Raw genomic sequence first — 19,515 nt, forward strand, 5'->3', positions numbered from 1 at the left:
TCCCCATGAGTTCAAGGCCAGCTCGGTCCACACAGTGCATTCTAGGTAGGCCTAGGAAACATAGTGAGACAATGTCTCATAAATTAAAAAGAATTTTTTTGAACTTGGGTCTGGTGAGATGACTCAGTGGGTAAAAACTCGTCAGGAAAAACCTGATGACCTGAGTTGAATTCCCAGAACCCACGAAGTAAGGAGAACTAACTTCCACAAGTTGTCCCTGACCTCCACATAATCATATATACACACACATATTTGCATGCACACACATAAACACACACATACACACACATGCATACACAATAAACAAATAAATGTAACAAAATTTTTAAATTGTACGTGGTGGCTACAGAAATGTTTTGTACTTTTATGGACAATGTCTTACAAGTAATGAAATATAAAGAACTGTGAAGTATTTAAGTGACAGAATTTTCTAAATTGCTATATTATTGATAAAATGCCTTCCCCCCCAAGTTACATAAATAGCAGAGGTACAAAACACAGCCGCAATCATACGAGAAAACATTCAAATAATTTGACTTGTTTTCCATCTAGGCTGCGATATTAAGGTAATGCAATGCATAGAACTCATTACAGGGGAATGCCTGTTCTAGCTTGCTTTCTGTTGTTACAATAAACACCATGCCGAGGAACAACTCAGGGAGGAAAGCATTTATTTTATCTTTCTAGCTACAGACAATGACCAAGGGGAGTCAGGCAGGAACGTGGAGATGGAGATAGAAGCTGACGCAGAGGCCATGGAGGAGTACTGCTTACTGGCTTGCATGCTGGGTCCCTTTCTTATACAGCCCAGCCTACCTGCCTAACACAGACACGCCCACAGGCCAGTCTGATGGTAGCAATATGTCAACTGAGGGTGCCTCTTTCCAGGTGTGTCAAGTTGACGACAAAGATTAGGCATCACAGCACCCAAAGGTTGACCCTTGAAAAGGGGCATTCCTGAGCTGTGATGATCAGGACATTTTGTAGGGAGCGAACAGTCTCCTAATGGAGCAGTCTGTGCCCCTTGCTACTCTGGGGGCCCCGTCTGCGATCCATGAGTATTTTCAGGACCTCAGAGCTTTCCCTGTTAACAAATGTTGTCTCTCGTTGTATTTGTCTTCAGAGTTTGCCCATTTGCAGCAAGCGTGAGCCTCCTAGAAAGCTTTGAGTCGTCTCCTAGACGCTAGCTAGTCTCAGGAACCCTTAGGTTGACAGAAGGGAGAAGACTGGGAAGGGGTTGCCACATCTACCAGGTCCACCTCTTGAATTCAACAACTGATTACGGTCTTCTGGTAGAAGAAATCAGGAATTAGAAGGGTTTGTTGTTTGTTTGCTTTTTTTGTTTTTTTACCTGCTATGAAGACAGACCATATCAACATAAAAAAAATGAATTGATATTTTAAGTGACTTCAAATAAGTTAACTGTCAATACCTCTTTGATACCATGTGCCTTTTTAAAAAACAGGTAAGAAAATCTTATTCCAAGGAATATGATTTAAGGGGGCCCAAAGAAGCATCTAGTGCTTGCAATGAAATAAATTAAAGGGTAAACTAGAAAAGTGCAGCAGGGAACCGTCATCATCACTATGCCGTCCCGGAACTCAGTGTCTATTGAGTGTCCGGTCCTCTTCCTGTTTTCACCTCCCCAGTGCTGTGGTCACAGGCAGGAGCCACCACGACATTTGTGCTGTGCTGGGATCAACCCAGGGTCTCAGGCATGGGAGGCAAGCACCCTACAGCCAGGTTTCAGGAGGGTTTCCATCTTTTCTAGTTACCTGGGATTTTTTTCTTTTCCCACCAGAAAAGGAAAATAGGAGAGAAGGGAGTAAGGAACAGGGAAAGGGAGGAGAGAGAGAGATAGACAGCCGAAGAGACAGTTTTTAAATACCAAGCTTGACAATTGCGTCCAATACCTAGAGTTTAGTGTCTTCTCATTTTTACATTTTCTAGAGTGGCTGAGGGCAGCGGGCCAGTAAGGCCAAGGAACGTCAATCATCTAGTCAAGGCCAATGTTAGCCACGGGACGGAAAACAGTCATGCCTTGCGCTGCTCAAGGATGAAGTAAATCTACTCCTGGGGGTGGAGAGCGTGGCGCGGCGATAGAGTGAGCGCTTGCCTGGCATCCTGGAGCTGGGGGACCACCCCTGTGCCAGCTGGGCGGAGCCAGCGGTGGTTAGGCAGTACAGCAGCTCTGTCCCCTTCGCAGTGGTCTCCTCTGGCTGATTCCATCTTTCGGTTTCACCATTTCATTCTGTCGGGCGGATGTCTTTGGATTCCTTCTGTTTATCATTCATGGAGCTTCTTGACTCTGTGTGCACCGTTCTCACAATGAGGGGAGGAGAGAAACAAAGCCATCCCTGATGACTCTCACCAGTAAGCCCAGAATTTAGGAGGCTCAAGACAGGAGGATTGCTATGAGTTTGAGGTCAGTCTGGGCTATATGGTGAGTTCTAGAAGATTCTCCCACACCCCTTTTACTTTAGGGGTTTTTCATTCTTGGCCCTTGGCCTAATGGTTCTTCTGTCTGTGTCTGCTGAATGGTCCTCTAACTTAGCTCACCTTTCAACAAAATCTTGAAAACCATGAAGTAAAAAGCCAAAAGAAAAAAAAAAATAAAATTCAACCACAAAAGATCAGGAAAATGACCACCACCATTGTGATGCCCATCCCACAAGAAGGGAATGAGTTAAAAGATTCCAGAATCATAGTCTGCCAGTTCAGGAAGCCACCACCACTATGCTTTTGGATTTCTTCCTCAAACTGCCTTATTTAGTGTTCCCGTCTTGAATTCCCAGGTAGCTGGGCCTTGCATTGTGTGCAGAGATTGTGTTTGCACAAAGTAGGAGCCAAAGTTAGACATACAGTGTGATTACCTGTATGCAAAAATATATGTAGTTAGGTGGAGTACTTAAAAAAAAAAAGACCGTAAAACCCAAATTACCGTCGTGATTACCGAGGACTGGTGGGATTGTTTCCCCCTCTGCTTTCCATTTGTGAAGTGTTTTGCAGCACACCTTCGTCGGCTTCTTCCAAACCTCCGACTAGTGGAGCCCTTTCTGAGGGAGCTTGTCGTTTGCAACCGCTGGAAACCATTAAACCCCGTCAGAGCTGCTTTCAGCAACAAGGGCAGGAAATCGCCAAGGCAGTGCCTCGAAGAATAATGAAGGATATTTTCTCACATAATAAAAAACCCCGGGAAAGTCACCGCGGGGCTGTTCGACTTTATATCTTCACCTGCTACCCTTCCGCTAAGCTTTGGGCTCAGGCTCTCTCTGCTCATGTTTGCACAATGGTTACAATAGTTCCAGATGTAACTTCCAGACACCGCAACATCCAGGGGCTGCAAATAGCCACGTCTTTCTTCGTATTGTTTATTTATGTTAGAATCGATTACGAGTGTCAGAAGGACTGAAACTACAGCGGCCGGAGTATGGTTTCTTTTCTACTGTGTGATGCGTGGTGTCCATTCCCAAAGACATCTATGGACCAAGGTGATCGCCCTACCCCCAGCTATTACATCCACCTTGTACGTAGCAAGACGAGAAAAGAGGAAAGAGGCAGAGAACATGACGCAGCTGTCCCAGGGGAGCTTTGCTCGCTGTGCCTGCTTTATTGTAGGGACTGGAACACACCAGGCGGATCGGGTTGAGAAATGCACTCTGTGTTCTGTGCGACCCTGTAACTTCCTCCTGCTGATACACAAGTGGAGTGGGCCTGCTGGGCAGCTACAAGTAGTCATGTCGCATTCGTGTGCTTCTCAATCACCTGGAAGCCTGTAGCAGATTCCCTTTCCACGACTGCACACCCATGCGTGCAACCATATTGAAGGTTGCTATGGGAACAGTCTATTTATGTTATGCTATGGAGTTGGTCTAGCCTCTTCTGAAGGACATGACTTCCAGAAATAGGGTCGACGCTGAGTGAGATCGGAATTCTTGGGGAGGCGGAGGACACAGCAAAGGCAGGGGCCGGCAGTCATTCAGATGAGAAGGCCACCTGCAACTCCCTTTGTAAAGAAGAGAGTTGTCCAGGTCCCTGATCCCATCAGTGTAAATGTTTATCTGTGACATCCTCCATGTGGTCTCACTTCCCTACAGTTGTTAAAAATCAATGTGGATTCTCCGTGTCTATGAGAGAGGCCGAGGCGAAGGAATTGGAATATTTTGTCCTGAATCTATTAATTACCCCGGCTTAACTCAGCCTCTCCTTCTATTTTATTCAAACGAAAATTATATATATATATATATATATACATATATATCCACAAGTATTAAATTTTTAAGTTTTCCAGCAAAAACATAGCTGTCCCTCGGCAGGGTTGACTAAGAAGAGCGTGGCAGAAAAAAGCAAGCCGGACTTTAGAGTTAGAGTGTTTTGTTTAGTTTTATGTATACTTTTTGTGGCTACGTCTTGGGGGTTGGTGGAGATCAAGCATACAGGGAAGGAAGGGAAAAAATCAAGCAGATGCAGGTGGAGAATGGAAGAGACTGTTTGCTCCCTACACAATGTCCTGATAATCACAGTTCAGGAATGCCCCTAATGGAGCAGCCTGTGCCCCTTGCCACTCTGGTTTTTGTCACTGTTGTGTTGCTATGGTAATGAAGCAAAACTAGGCTACTCGAACTCTATAAATGAAGGATCAAATACGAGCAAGCCAGATGACAAGAGGAATCTATAGTGAACCAAGGGGACAGTTTGTTTACCGGTGGTTCTCAACCTTCCTAATGCTATGAACCTTTAGTAGAGTTCCTCGCGCTGTGATAAGCCCCAGCCATAAAATTCTTTAATTGCTACTTTACAACTGTAATTTTGCTACTCTTATGATTCTTAATGTAAAATCTGATATGCAGGATATCACATATCCAATCCTCAAAGAAGTTGTGGCCCACAGGTTGAGAACCACTGGTTTAGACGGTCATTACCACCTTCATAAGATGTCCTGTCATTGGCGCATCAGCTAAATAAGACTCCAGAGATTTATACAGTAATTGTGAAATTTCTTCCCATTCATTGATGGTGAATGAAAACACCACAGTTCCAAAGTGCATGTTTCCTGTAAAAGGAAAACAAAACAACCAACCTCCCCCCCCACACACACACAGCAGATGATGAAAACACTCCCTGACCCTGTCTGTCTACTCTTTCATCCAACCCTTCGGCCTTTCCATTTACGCGCTTTTGCTGAGGCAGCTTGTTATAGGATGCCAGGTGTAGAATTGGATTCGGTGCTGTGTTCCCAGTAAGATTTCCAGGGAGGAAAAAACTTAGCTATTTTGTTACACTCCCTTAAGGAGCCATTCTCGATACAATGTAGCTATCCAACAACTAGGAACTACCTTGGGCTGTCACAATCCCAGGAACTCTGATGAGCGAGGTTAATAATCATTTGCAGACTTCTCCTTTGTGTCTGTTGTTCAACTATTACAGATGTGAACACAGAGACGGGATTCAGGCGGATGGCTGAAGGGCTTAGTAGACTCTACCAGGCTTGTGTGTGTGTGTGTGTGTGTGTGTGTGTGTGTCCACCTTTTTAGTCAGGGTCTGGGGGTACCAGCACACATACCTAAACCCTGCAGAATAGGTGGATTACAGCAAATTCACCCATTTAGAACAGGAAAGCATGAAAACCAGGCTTGCCTTGAAAAAGTTGAAAGTGAGCTTAGCACTCATTCTTGCCTTTTCCGTTATGAATGTCTCCCGTCCCACCTCCAATATCAAACACTGGGGTGTTGTGTTGCTCGTGTGAGTAGTTTTTGTTAAAGCGCACAAGGAAGGAACATGACTCAGGCAAGTGAATCCCTTCTTAGAGGCTTCATTCACTCTCCTGGAAGGGGAGGCAAGAAGCTGGGCTTTGTCTTCTGAGACTCTCTGAAGCACTGGAAGGAGAGAGGACAGGAAAAGTCCAAATCTGTAGTTCCACTGCCCAAAACACAGTAAAACCATTTTATAAGGATAAACGTTCATTTGAAGGTGTCTTGAGGCACACCAGGCATTTCCTGTGGAAACCAAATCAAAAGCCTTATGCAGTTATGGGCTGACCAATCAGGATGTAAGAGCTGGACCCAGCTGGACCCAACATCAAATCTCAGCTTTGTGAGCCTGCATGCTTGAGTTTCTTCATCTTTCAAAAGGAAGACATTTGACAGTTTTCGGAGGAATCTCTGAGGATAAACAGGTTTTTATGAGGACTTCGTGTTTGCACAAGGTAAGATCTAACAGTACTCCATAGAATGGGCTTTATGCAAGATGGGAGAAGGCCCGCAGCATCCGAGGCCAGTCAGTGAGGTACGCCCTCTGAATTTCTTCATCCTTTTATTTGTCCTGTGATCAGTGTTGAGACGGGTCTACTCTGTCTGGCTTCCATTCCATCTTCCCACATCTCTTCGTGTTTTATCCATCTCTAAAAATGACCCCCAAAGTTTTCTTTCAATGTTGTTCTCTCATACCTGGGCTTAAAGATATTCACAGACACCTTGGCAAGTTAGCTTGATCGAGGTTTCCTTTAGTAATGGACATCAGCCAATTTATTAGGTACTTGATTTATTTGAGTTATTGTACCTAAAATACAATTTGGCGTTTTAAATCACCAATATTTGATAAATAGGTGGCTCACCTGTTTATCAAATATTTCCCTTTTATCATCTCACAGGTTTTAGTATCTTTTCTCGTGATGGTTAAGGGGGTTTGACCTCCTAAAGAATAACGACAAGAACAGAAGTCATGAAGCTGCACTTGGGGGGAGGACGTTAGCCTGGGAGTGGAGAGTTTTCATCTTATTTAAGCTTCTAGGCTACAAGCTTTCATTCTGAACCACAACAGGTTGCATGGCATCCTTGTGTGTGCAAGACGTGTGAGTATGTATATTTAAAGATATGAATCTCATCATGTATGATTGTCTCGGTATCAGATCAAAGCACCATGTGGAACACATTGTTAACAGAAGTCTAGTGGAGATAGTTGCATGACCAGGCATCGCTTTTTCATGTCAGGTATTTATCATGTATTTACACTGACTACACTCCAAATATACCTGAGACAGACTAGGAGGTAAATCTCAGTTGGTAGAGGGCTTACCTAATATAAACACAGAAGTGGGTTCGATTCCCAGCACCACATAAAACCAGGTCCAGTAATCCCAGCACTTGGGATGTGATGTAGGATGATCAGAAGGTCAAGACCATCCATCCTATTGTACCTAGCAAGTTTGCCACCAATCTGGATTACAAGAAATTCAGTCTCAAAAAGCATATAAAATCAAATATCAAAGCTGAATCAATGTCTTGTGCACTTACAGTTGAAAAATATTTAAAATGCCAGATGATGAGCCTGGTGTTTATAATGACACAGGAAAGAAATATTTACAGCGCTGGTAGCCTTGTACTCCCTGGTACCTAACAGTGAAATCCCCTGGCCCTCCTTTTCTCCGAAGATGCCTGCCCTGACAGTCTTAAAAGCCCAGCAGGGGGCGCTGTTGTCTAATGCAAGATCTCTTCTTTTTTTCTTTTTCTTTGCGATCATTCTAAACTCTGCCCTTTCCCGAGATTTAATCTGTTTAAATGGATAGTGGCTATTTGCTCTTAAGTTCACTATGAATTTAATCTCACGTTTAATATACTGAAGTACTATATAGCTGCTTTCCTGCACCGATTAGCATAACTTTCCCCAAAATGAATTCTGAATAGGAAGCAATCTTGTTCAGGAGCATGAATTATAATTTCATTGTTTTTAAAACAAGGAAATATTTGATGACTTTGAAAAAAATATAAAGTGAATTTTGATGAGGTTGGTTCTGGAATTAAGCTGGGGCTTTTGGAAAAATTGAATATACAGACTTTGCCTTGAAAATTTATTATTTTTTTTAGCTGGGAGAGATGCATTCTATTTGCATTTTTGAGCCTGAATAATTTTAATTCCATTTTTATTGTGCAAGGCCAAGAGGAACATTTACTTTGTTTTCCCTGATTACTTATACAATTATTCTTTTCAGATACCACATGAACCATGAACCATAATATTATAGTCCTTGCTAATACATTTTGGCAAAAGTATTAGTATTTAAAGTATTTACTTGAAAACACAATACGTAAATGTAATGACTTTCTCAACTGCATACATTGTTTCCACTAAGCAATCACCTTTATTTTAATACAAGTAAAATTCATTAACTGTTTCTCAATTAGCTGAGCAACTTTTCCAAATGAAGTAGCAAAGAAAAACATTGCCTGTTCTACTGAAGCCAGCTGATTTGCCTGGTGGAGAGGAGAGAAACAAAGAGAAGGGTTTAATTTTAATAAATGCAATGCTGACTCCTGGGGGATTAAGTATGGTCCTGATGCACCCCGTTTCTCTTTGGTTCATTTCTAAGTAAAGTTAGATTTGAATGTAAAAGCCTTTGTAGCCAAGGTTTATGCTCAAGACTTTTTCATGTTAAAAGTAGAACTTGGAGTCCAACTGAGTGAATACTTTGACTTGCAAACTCAGTTTAAAGAAAAGAATATATTATCTTTTTCCCTCACTAAAATTTTACATCCCATCGTAAATTTAAGACCACAGGGCTTGAGCTGAGTCCTGTATTTTTAAGTGCAAATCAAATGTAGCATATTGGGGAAAAGATACAATTAACTTTGAATTCCCATTTATTTAGCCCAGATTTCATATGAGTTTAGCTTCTTTCTGTGTTCTACTATTGGCTAATAATAAAGATACCTACGACTAAAACATGACAATGCCCATGGTAAGAGACTTAGCATTGTATTTGTGAAACAAGTTACATATTCTTGATAATAGATTAAAGCTGTTAATTATCTTATATATTAGTGGGACTCCTGCTACTGAGGTGTCTAATATCTCTGGCACTGTCCCTGGGGATACATGGTTAGCAATTTTTGTGTGGCTAGTAAGTTGTTACTATTTCTACAGGTATTAGTTACATATACATCTATATGGAACTCAAAATTTCTTTTTTACAACATTCTTTCATTCTGCAGTTATTCTAAAAAATAGTTTACTTTGCAGAAAGGATATTTAAGACCAGTTCCGTTTCACAGTTCTGATAGACCCCGGGAACTGGGGGGGGGGGTTGTGTATGCACCACCGGACAAACACTCCTCTGCCACACACAAGGCTTTCATCTTTATGGGTATTGGTGATCAGGGTGCTGACTGTGTTGGAAGAAGTCCATTTTTTTTGAAGCTGATATTCGTATGAAGGATGTACATAAGGGGGTGAGCATATGAGCATATACTGGGAATCTGTTACTTCCCTATTGCTCTGGTAAAACACTATGACCCAGGCAACTTAGAAAAGAAGGAATTTATTTGGTTCTATGGCACCAGAGTGATAAGACTCCTTGATGGGAGAGGAGAGGCATGGCGGCTGGAGGTGGAAGCTGAGAGTTGACATCTTGAACCACAAGCAGGAAGTAGAAAGAGCACATTGGGTATTGTAGGAGTGAACCCCACAAAGCTATCCGCTCCTGCCTTTGAAGCCTCAAAGTCCATTCACAGTGACACTGTTTTTCCAGCAAGGTCACACTTCCTAATCTCCCCCAAACAGCACCACCTGACCAATGCCCAAAACTATGGGGGGCATTCTCACTCACTCAGACCACCACAGGCTGGAACTATGGATATATATATATATTTTTTAATATATTCCTTGACCGTGTGTGTGTGTGTGTGTGTGCGTGTGTGTGTGTGCGTGTGTGTGCGTGTGTGTGTATGTGTGTGCGTGTGTGTGTGCGTGCGTGTGTGTGTGTGTGTGTGTGTGTGTGTGTGTGTGTGTGTGTGTGTCCATGCGCCCCCTACATACAGAGGTCAGAGGACACCTTGCAGGAGTCAGTATTCTCCATTTACCGTGTGGATCTGGAGACGGAACTCTGGTCATCAGACTCGGCAGCCAGGCTACGGAGCCATCTCACCAGCCCCGATTCTTTGACAGTGTCATACATGCTTACAATATAACTTGACCATGTCCACCTCCCACCCAGCCACTCCCAACACACCCTCTTCGCACATCCATGGCCTCTCCTTCTGTATAGCCCACTGAATCCAGTCAGTGCGCACGCGTACAGGTGTGGTGGCATCACCAACAAACCAGCAGCCACACCCCCAAAGGAAAACGATCCCCTTTTCCTCCAGTGACCGCCAATTGCCAATGGCCCTCAGCTAAGGATGCTGCTCCCCTGCCTATGACGAAATGTTGACTGGCTTGATTGTGTGCAGGTAACCACAGCTCCTGCGGGTTCATGAGTACAGCAGCAATGCCATGTCGGGGAAACAGGATTTCGTTCTCTTTTCACTGCGGCCTCTTCCGAGACGTCAGAACTTTGGTTTTCACGTGACCCAGGGTGGCACCATCTTCAAGTACCGGTGCTCTGGGATTTCTGTTGCCTCTTGAGCCTGTGCGATATCGCCTAGTAGATTCTAGGTTTTCCCAATTAGTTTCCCTTTCCCCTTTTTGTGGATGGAGGACTTTCTGTACTGGTTTCATAAAAATTGACACCTGAGCAAACTTGGGGTTCTTGAATCTCTACATATGTAACTTAAATGTTGTTTCTGCTGGGGGTCGAACTCTAAAAATCCCAATTCTCTCCCCTCACTCCTGTCTTCCCCTATGAAAGGTCATTTTGAGACTTGGTTGTTTATAGCTAACCTATTGTTTCTGAAAATTTGTAGATCTTTTCATTGTTTTCTGAGTTCTGAATCATCATGTTGATGAATCTTGTATATTTTTATTTGTTGTGCTGGACACAGAGCCTTTGAAATATGAAAACTCTCCTTTTAGTTGTAGAAAATCTTCATGTGATTTTTTTTGTTTGTTTTATGAGACAGGGTTTCTCTGTATTATTTTGGAGCCTGTCGGTCCAGCCTGGCCTCGAACTCACAGAAATCCGCCTGCCTCTGCCTCCCGAGTGCTGGGATTAAAGGCGTGCGTCACCACCGCCCGGCTTTTCATGTGATTTTTTAAGAGAGGATTTTATGTATTCCAGACTTGCCTGGAACTAACTGTGTAGGCAAACATTGCTGGATTATAGTGTGGACTGCCAACCCTGGCTCTTACGAATGTTTCTGCTGTCGATCATTACCCCTCCATTTCCTCTATCATTCTGTGATCCTGATGTTGGGTCATCTGTGTTTCCTCTATAATATTTTGTGGGAACTACTCAGCACCTCTTCCTATCTTTCTGGCATTATCTGGCTATGTGGCCTACAGTGGCTTTGAGCTCTCAATACCCTGGCCTCTACTTTCCCAAGTGATGGGCTTATAGAGACATGTGCTAACTGGGATTTCCTACTGCTCTAATTTCAGGAGGGTTTGTCATATTTTCTTCTGATGTGCTTCTTGGATTTTTCTATTAGACTCTTAATGTTTTATTTGTTTGTTTATATTTATTTATTTTTACATTTTTCTGAATGCTCATGTTAGTAAAACTTCCCAGGAACTTTATGTCTAATGAAGGTTTTGATAATAGCATTTCTCCTTTTGTCATATTTTCATTTCCGTCTATGTTCTTTATTTCCTTGGAACTTATTGGGGTTGTTTGATTTTTTTTCTGACAACAGCTTCCTTTTATCTATTTTTTAATTTAAAAATTTTTATTAATTTATTTTTTACATTCTAATCCTCCTCCTTCTTCCTCTCCCGCTCCCCCTACCCCCCCCATCTCCCATCTGCTCCTTGGAAAAGGCACGGCTTCCCCTAGGAAGTCTACTAACTCTGTCCCCTCATCTCATTGAGGCAGGACAAAGGCACCTCTCCACCCCCACACCCCTGTGTCTAGGCTGACCAAGCTGTCTCTCCATATAGAATGGGCTCCACTAAGTCAGTTTGTGCATTGGTGTTAGATCTTGGACACACTGCCAGTGGCCTCATATATTGTCCCAGTCACACCATTGTCACCTATATTAAGGAAGTCTAGTTCAGTCTTAGGCAGGTCCCCATTTGTTAGACCTGAGTCACTGACCTCTCACTAGCTCAGGCCAGCTGATTCTGTGGGTTTCCCCATCATGGTCTGTGGAGAGCTGCGCCACACCGCGCCTCAAAGATGGCGCCGGCTTCCGCATTCCACCATCCCGACGGTGAGTGCGCTCGGTAATAAACAACTCCTTATTTGGCCTGCTCCCATCCCGCCGGGGTCACGCCATCATCATCAGATTGCTTATGCATTCTGGTGAGCCTATGGCTTGCACACACGTGGCTGCTCAGGGTTGGCTGGCCTCGGCTATTTAGGGAGCAGGAGGGGTTTTTCCCGTGGCTGCCTCCACGTTGTTCATCAAGGTCCTGAATAAACCGCTGGTGAGAAGGATTCCTGAGTCACGTCTTCCTTGCTGGTCGAGGTGGTCGTGACAGTTGGTGGCCCGTACAGGGAATTCAGAACTCACAGCGGTCAGGGGGTGCACCGGTAAGTCCCCAGGTAAGGCGGGGATCCGCGAAAAGAGCGGGATTATTGTTCTCACCCATAGAGAAGGGGAGAACGGTCAGCAGAGCCGTGTCAAAGCGGACGGGAAAGCAAAGCAGTAGAGCCGCGTCAAAGCGGACGGGACAAAAGGGAAAGTAGTAGAGCCGCGTCAAAGCGGACAGAGTAAAAGTGAGACAGAGGGTATTATTTTTTTTGGCCCTTTGGGTGGTATTCAATTTTATTTTTGGGTTTTCTTTTAACTGTTTGTTGCAAGGATTGTACTAGGGCAGGTCAGTCCAGGAATCGACCTTGCTAAAAACATGGGTAATTCAACATCCCACCCAATTTTTTTGGCGCTCAATGAGTTGCTGCATTCAAAAAACCTTGAACTTAAGAAAAGTACTTTGGAAAGATTCCTGACGGAGTGTGACACTGTGGCACCCTGGTTTGCCGTATCTGGCAGCTTGACACTCTCGTCATGGAAGAAATTAGGCAAAGATTTAGATGTTGCTGCGGAGCACGGTGTCCTTGCTCCCGGGGTTCGGCCCGTTTGGACGTTAGTTCGCGGGTGCCTTACTGATCAAAAATGCATTAAAGCCATAAGGAATGGTCAGGCGGCCCTAGAACTTTTACAGGAGGAGAGGTCAGAGTCGGCTGCCTCAGTTGAGGCCGCCTCTCCCATAGGTCATACCCCGGATCTAAAAATAAAACCAAAACAGAAGAAAGAAGGGAATAGATTATACCCTGGCCTGTCAGACTTGGAGGATATTAATAGTTCTGCCGCCCCTACCTCCACCGAAGAGTCTGAGTCGGAAGAGGAGCGGGAGGCCCCCCATAAAGCACCTTTACAGTCCGCCCGAAGATTGCTTGCTAAATTACAGCTAGGAAGAAAGAAAGTTAGCCGACTTTACCCAAGGACTGACATAGTCCCTTCGGCTCCCCCTCCCTATCCAGAGGCTATAGCTAATTCAGGAGGAGCTTGCTTCAACTCAGAAGTTTGGAGACAGGTTAGAACAGAGATGCCTCTGGCCTATCCCATCTTCCAGAACCCACAAGGGAACAGGTTTCATGAAATGCTGGATTTTAAAATTGTAAAATCCTTGGCCGAGTCAGTCAGAACCTACGGGGTCACAGCATCCTTTACAGTTGCTCAGTTAGAGACCCTACATAGATTTGCCATGACACCGGCTGATTGGCGGAATCTTGCAAAGGCATGCTTGTCACCCGGTCAATATCTAGATTGGAAGGCCTATCTCAATGAATTTGCAATTACTCAGAGCGCGGCCGGAGGGCCCCAGGCTGTTTGGGATGCGGAAATGCTCCTAGGCATGGGTCAATACGCCACTCAACAAAATGCTTATCCACCATTGGTGTATGACCAGATCAATCAGATTGCCATTAGGGCATGGAAGGCTCTCCCCAATAAAGGGGAAACGACTGGCAATTTGACAAAAATCTTACAAGGGCCATCTGAACCTTTTTCTGATTTTGTGGCCAGGTTGGTGGAGGCGGCAGAAAAAATCTTCGGCGATACTGATACTGCCATGCCGCTAATAAAGCAACTTGTGTTTGAGCAATGTACCAAAGAATGCAGGGTGGCTATCACTCCACTTAGGCATAGGAGACTTGAGGAATGGATGAGGGCCTGCAGGGAAATAGGCGGCCCCCTGACTAATGAGGGGCTTGCGGCCGCCGTCATCAAATTAAGCAGGGAAGGCGGCCACCCCGGAACTTGCTTCCATTGTGGTAAAGCGGGGCATATGAAGCGTAATTGCCCACAGAGAGACCAGCCAAGGAATAAGGATGCTTTAAACTTTAAAGGTACTCAACACACCATGCCAGGATTATGCCCAAAATGTAAAAAAGGGAGGCACTGGGCGAATGAGTGCAGGTCTGTTAGGGACATTAACGGTCATGTCATCCCATATATGTCAATGCCAAAAAATGGGAGACCGGGCCCCAAGCCTCAGGGCCCACAAATATATGGGGCCATGGAGAACTCAACAACAGAAAATCCCAATCTGAGGGAGACGAGCCTAGAACAGTGGCCGACCTTCCGGCACCCCAAAAACCTCGCAGGGCCACTGCAGGTGCCGCGGAACTGGACCTCTGTTCCGCCTCCGGACTCGTACTGACCCCTCAAATGGGGGTACAATTAATAGAATCAGACCTCCAAGGACCCTTGAACCCAGGCACAGTGGGTCTCCTCCTGGGAAGATCATCCACTATTTTAAAGGGTCTTAAGGTACATCCTGGGGTAATCGACCCTGACTATAATGGTACAATAAAGATAATGGTAGAGTCACCTAGAGGGGTAGTAGCTATCTCCCGGGAGACAGGATTGCCCAGCTTCTGCTTCTGCCCAGCCAACATGAGCTGTTTCCAGCACGGTCTAATGAAAGAGGAAAGGAATGTTGTGGCTCTACAGGAACAGATCTGACCTTTTTGTCCTTGGAATTAAATCAAAGACCAGTCCTAACACTTAATGTGGATGGAAAAAGGATTCTTGGCCTGCTAGACATGGGGGCAGACAAAAGCATTATAGCAAAAAAGGACTGGCCATCGGGTTGGCCTATACAGGCCTCCTCTCAAACCTTACGGGGGCTAGGGTATGTTAAGGCTCCGGATGTGAGTGCTAGACACCTACAGTGGAAAGATGAGGAGGGTCATTCCGGAACTATGCAGCCCTATGTCCTGGATCTTCCCGTCTCCTTGTGGGGGAGGGACTTGCTCAATGATATGGGCTTTAAGCTAAGCAATAAATTTTCAGCCGCCTCTCAACAAATGATGAGGGACATGGGATGCCATCCAAGTTTCGGGCTAGGAAAACATTTACAAGGAAATAGGGGGCCCGTTCAAGCACACCAGAGATACCTGAGGCAAGGGTTGGGTTTTTCCTAGGGGCCGCTGAGGGAGGTATTCCCATTACATGGAAGACGGAGGAGCCTATATGGGTTCCTCAGTGGCCACTTTCCTCCGAGAAATTGAGTGCAGCAAAAACCCTAGTCGCTGAACAGCTTGCCTTGGGACACATAAGGCCATCCCTGTCGCCATGGAATACGCCCATCTTTGTCATTAAAAAAAATCAGGAAAATGGCGCCTCTTACAGGACTTGCGAGCCATAAATAGCCAAATGCAAGCAATGGGCCCTGTACAGCGAGGGCTGCCGTTACTTTCTGCCTTACCGGCGTCTTGGCATGTTATTGCAATAGATATAAAAGATTGTTTTTTCTCTATCCCTCTCCATATGAAGGATTGTAAACGGTTTGCCTTTACTGTCCCATCTTTAAATCATGAAGAGCCCGATCAGAGATTTGAATGGGTTGTGTTGCCCCAGGGAATGGCCAATAGCCCCACTATGTGTCAGCTCTATGTAGGACAGACCATTGAGCCATTAAGAAGGGAATTCCCCATCCTAAGATGTTTTCATTATATGGATGATGTGCTGTTAGCTGCCAAGGAAGAAAAATTTTTAGAAAAGGCATTTATTAGATTGATGTTTTTATTGGAGAATAAGGGACTGCTTGTGGCTCCTGAAAAGATTCAAAAAGGAAAAATGGTGAATTATTTGGGCACAAAGATTATCGGAGATCATATTATTCCACAAAAATTAGAGTTAAGAAAAGATAATTTAAAAACCTTAAATGATTTTAAAAAGTTGCTAGGAGAAATAAAATGGATTAGGTGTTTTATTAAGTTCCCTAATTATGATTTAAAGCCCTTGAATGATCTCTTAAATGGAGATCCAGCCTTGGATTCCCCCAGACAGTTAACCCCTGAAGCAAGGCTCGCCCTACGTAGGGTGGAAGAGAGGCTACAAGATGCCTTCCTACAAAGATGCAAGGAGGGACATCCCATCTTTGTATGTATACTTCCCACATATTATCAGCCTACGGGCTTGCTTTGGCAGGATGGACCTTTATTGTGGATTTATCCACGCATATCCCCTGCTAAATCTATTGAGTATTATCCCACCGTGGTGGCAAGATTGGCTCAAAATGGCATCCAACAATGCTTACAACATTTTGGCATAGCCCCAAAAGTGATCACTGTGCCCTACACCAATGATCAAATTCATGTCCTTTGCACCACTATTGATGATTGGGCCATTTTAAGGTGTGGGTTTAAAGGGGATATAGATAATCATTATCCAAAACATCCATTAATAGGATTTTTTAAGGAGCACCCGGTAGTCTTTCCAAAAATAACTTCCAATGCTCCAATCCCAGGTGCCCCCAATGTATTCACAGATGGCTCAAAAACAGGATGTGGTACCTATATGGTGGGCTCTTCAGAACCCGTTCAGATACAGTTTCAACCCGGCTCTCCCCAAGTAGTAGAACTAGAGATTGTTGTTAAGGTTTTTGAAAATTGTTCTTTTGCCTTTAATCTTCTTTCGGATTCTGCCTATGTGGTTAATGCTATAAAGGTACTGGAAGCTGCTGGCCCTATTAGGTCCAGCAGTCCGGTCTGCACCCTGTTTCAAAGGCTTCAAATTTTGATCTGGCACCGAAAGTGTTGTTTTTTCATACAGCATGTCAGAGCACATACGGGCCTCCCGGGCCCCATAAGTGAGGGCAATAATAAAGTTGATCAATGGACCAGAATGGAGTATATATTCCTTTGTTCCACCCTGGATAGAGCCAGAGATTTTCATAAAAATTTTCATGTAAATGCCAAAACCTTACAACAGAAGTTTCATCTCTCCCGGGCTGATGCACGACAAGTCATCTTGGATTGTGCTCAATGTGCCGTCCATCATCATCCACCCTGTCTCGGAGTCAATCCTAGAGGATTGCTCCCCTTAAAGGTTTGGCAAATGGATGTTACTCATGTTGCCGAATTTGGCAGTCTAAAATATGTCCATGTATCTGTTGATACCTGCTCTGGAATTATCCATGCCACCCCTCTATCAGGTGAAAAGGCTCGCAATGTTGTCACCCATTGCCTGGAGGCTTGGGCAGCCTGGGGAAAACCCAGGCAGCTGAAAACTGATAATGGGCCAGCTTATACAGCTCAGTCCTTTGCCTCCTTTTGCAAACAAATGGAGGTTCAACTGCTTCATGGATTGCCATATAACCCACAAGGTCAGGGCATAGTAGAACGTGCCCATCGCACTCTAAAAGAATGTCTAAATAAACAAAAGGGGGAATAGGCTATGGCCGCACCCCAAAAGAGAGGCTTTCTCTCGCCCTCTTTACTATAAATTTTTTAAATTTGGATGCTCAAGGTCGCTCTGCAGCTGACAGGCATCAAGAACCCCATGGTCCAAGCAAAGGCTTGGTAAAATGGAAGGACATCTTGACTGGCACATGGCATGGGCCTGATCCCATGCTGACTTGGGCACGAGGTTCTGTTTGTGTTTTTCCACAGGACCAACAAGACCCCGTGTGGGTTCCAGAATGACTGGTGAGGAAGGCACAGACACCGCTGGATCCGAATGATGCAAATGCCACTCAGGCCGCTCACCCCATGCTTTCCAATGATGATGATGATAACGACAATGGCGGTGGCGGAGCCACCCTGGGGGATTCTATCGGCCTTTCCAGTGCCGATGCCGGTCCACCATAATGTGCAAGCTTTCCCTTGGTTGTTTACCACCACAAGCAAGTTTAACCTGCCCTCCCTTCCTTTAGATACTCAGGCATCCCCTATAGGGGAAAACCGGACTTTTCCTGAAAAGGGAAGTTTGTGTTTTACATTTTGACCAACAGCTCCTGTATTAAGTTAGCCCACCATACTGCAGGTTGGTTTTTTGATAAAGATAAATATCAATCCGGACAGAGTCAAAGTTGTAATTCCACCACCTGCCAGATGCATCTTATCACAAATTACTCTACCAATGTGGCCTGGATTGATGGTTCATGGCCAGTAGTAGCAAAGAGGAGTAATGATACCCCTCCTACTCAACCAAGGTGGGCACCCCGATGCTGGTGCCACTTTGAGGGGGAGGCCTGGCCCTGGACAGGATGCCAGGCCGCGCAAGTGAATTGGACAAATGAAGATAAACTATTCACCTTTTCCCCAGATATGGTAGGGAAGAATAAAGGTCTTTTAAATATCCCAGTCTTTGTGTTACCAGCGTACAGTTTGAAATTTATATACGTGCTGCTAATTTGTCTAAACTTTCCAGTTATCTTCTAGGTAATTGGTCAGGGGAATTTGAAAAGGAACTCGACCAACTGCACGCAGCCATAGTGACAGTGAACTCCACCCAAGTCGATTCCAGCATCGCAGAAGGATTGTCCTCCTGGATCAGGGCCACCATGGATCACTTAAAGGAGTGAGCGGGGATAGGGTCCCTACTTGGCCTGATGGCCATAGCCTCCCTGGTATGCCTGTGGTGCTTCTGTAATGTTCAGTCTAATCAGCGCTGTAATGCAATGATGGTCATGCAAGCATTCGCTACCATTGAAGAAGGTCAGTCCCCCTCAGCCTGGCTGGCTACCTTTAAAAACTAATTTTCTCCGGTCGGGGTGCAAGGCTAAGCACTGCACGAGGGTTTGCTTGTAAGCAGTTAAGCTACCCTAGGAAGACAAGCCCAATTGCAGGAAGGTTGTACCCAAGATCCTTCCCCTGGGAAAACAGGTACAGGATGGGTCAGGGTCACCACAGGCGTAGAGTCTGTAGGTGTCACCTGTACATTATCCCAGCTTTGCACACCAGGGATCGGGCCTCTATCTTCACCCACCTTTGTTATATAAAAACAAAAAGGGGGAACTGTGGAGAGCTGCGCCACACCGCGCCTCAAAGATGGCGCCGGCTTCCGCATTCCACCATCCCGACGGTGAGTGCGCTCGGTAATAAACAACTCCTTATTTGGCCTGCTCCCATCCCGCCGGGGTCACGCCATCATCATCAGATTGCTTATGCATTCTGGTGAGCCTATGGCTTGCACACACGTGGCTGCTCAGGGTTGGCTGGCCTCGGCTATTTAGGGAGCAGGAGGGGTTTTTCCCGTGGCTGCCTCCACGTTGTTCATCAAGGTCCTGAATAAACCGCTGGTGAGAAGGATTCCTGAGTCACGTCTTCCTTGCTGGTCGAGGTGGTCGTGACAATGGTCTTGACTCCTCACTTCGATTGTACTCTAGGAGCTTGGCCCATTGATTAATTGT

General features: G+C 45.0%; 1 protein-coding gene across 1 annotated transcript; it reads left to right on the top strand.

The window, feature by feature from the left end:
* Positions 1 to 12,720: 12,720 nt before the first annotated feature.
* On the top strand, positions 12,721 to 18,687 carry LOC121136096 (igE-binding protein-like). The gene is made up of 2 exons (XM_040735763.1): positions 12,721 to 14,146; positions 18,545 to 18,687. Exons 1-2 carry the CDS (start codon positions 12,721 to 12,723, stop codon positions 18,685 to 18,687), a joined length of 1,569 nt encoding a protein of 522 aa, XP_040591697.1.
* The last annotated feature ends 828 nt before the right edge of the window (positions 18,688 to 19,515 follow it).

This window comes from Mesocricetus auratus, unplaced genomic scaffold (genome assembly GCF_017639785.1).
Source record: "Mesocricetus auratus isolate SY011 unplaced genomic scaffold, BCM_Maur_2.0 Super-Scaffold_100048, whole genome shotgun sequence".
Taxonomy (NCBI): Eukaryota; Metazoa; Chordata; class Mammalia; order Rodentia; family Cricetidae; genus Mesocricetus; species Mesocricetus auratus.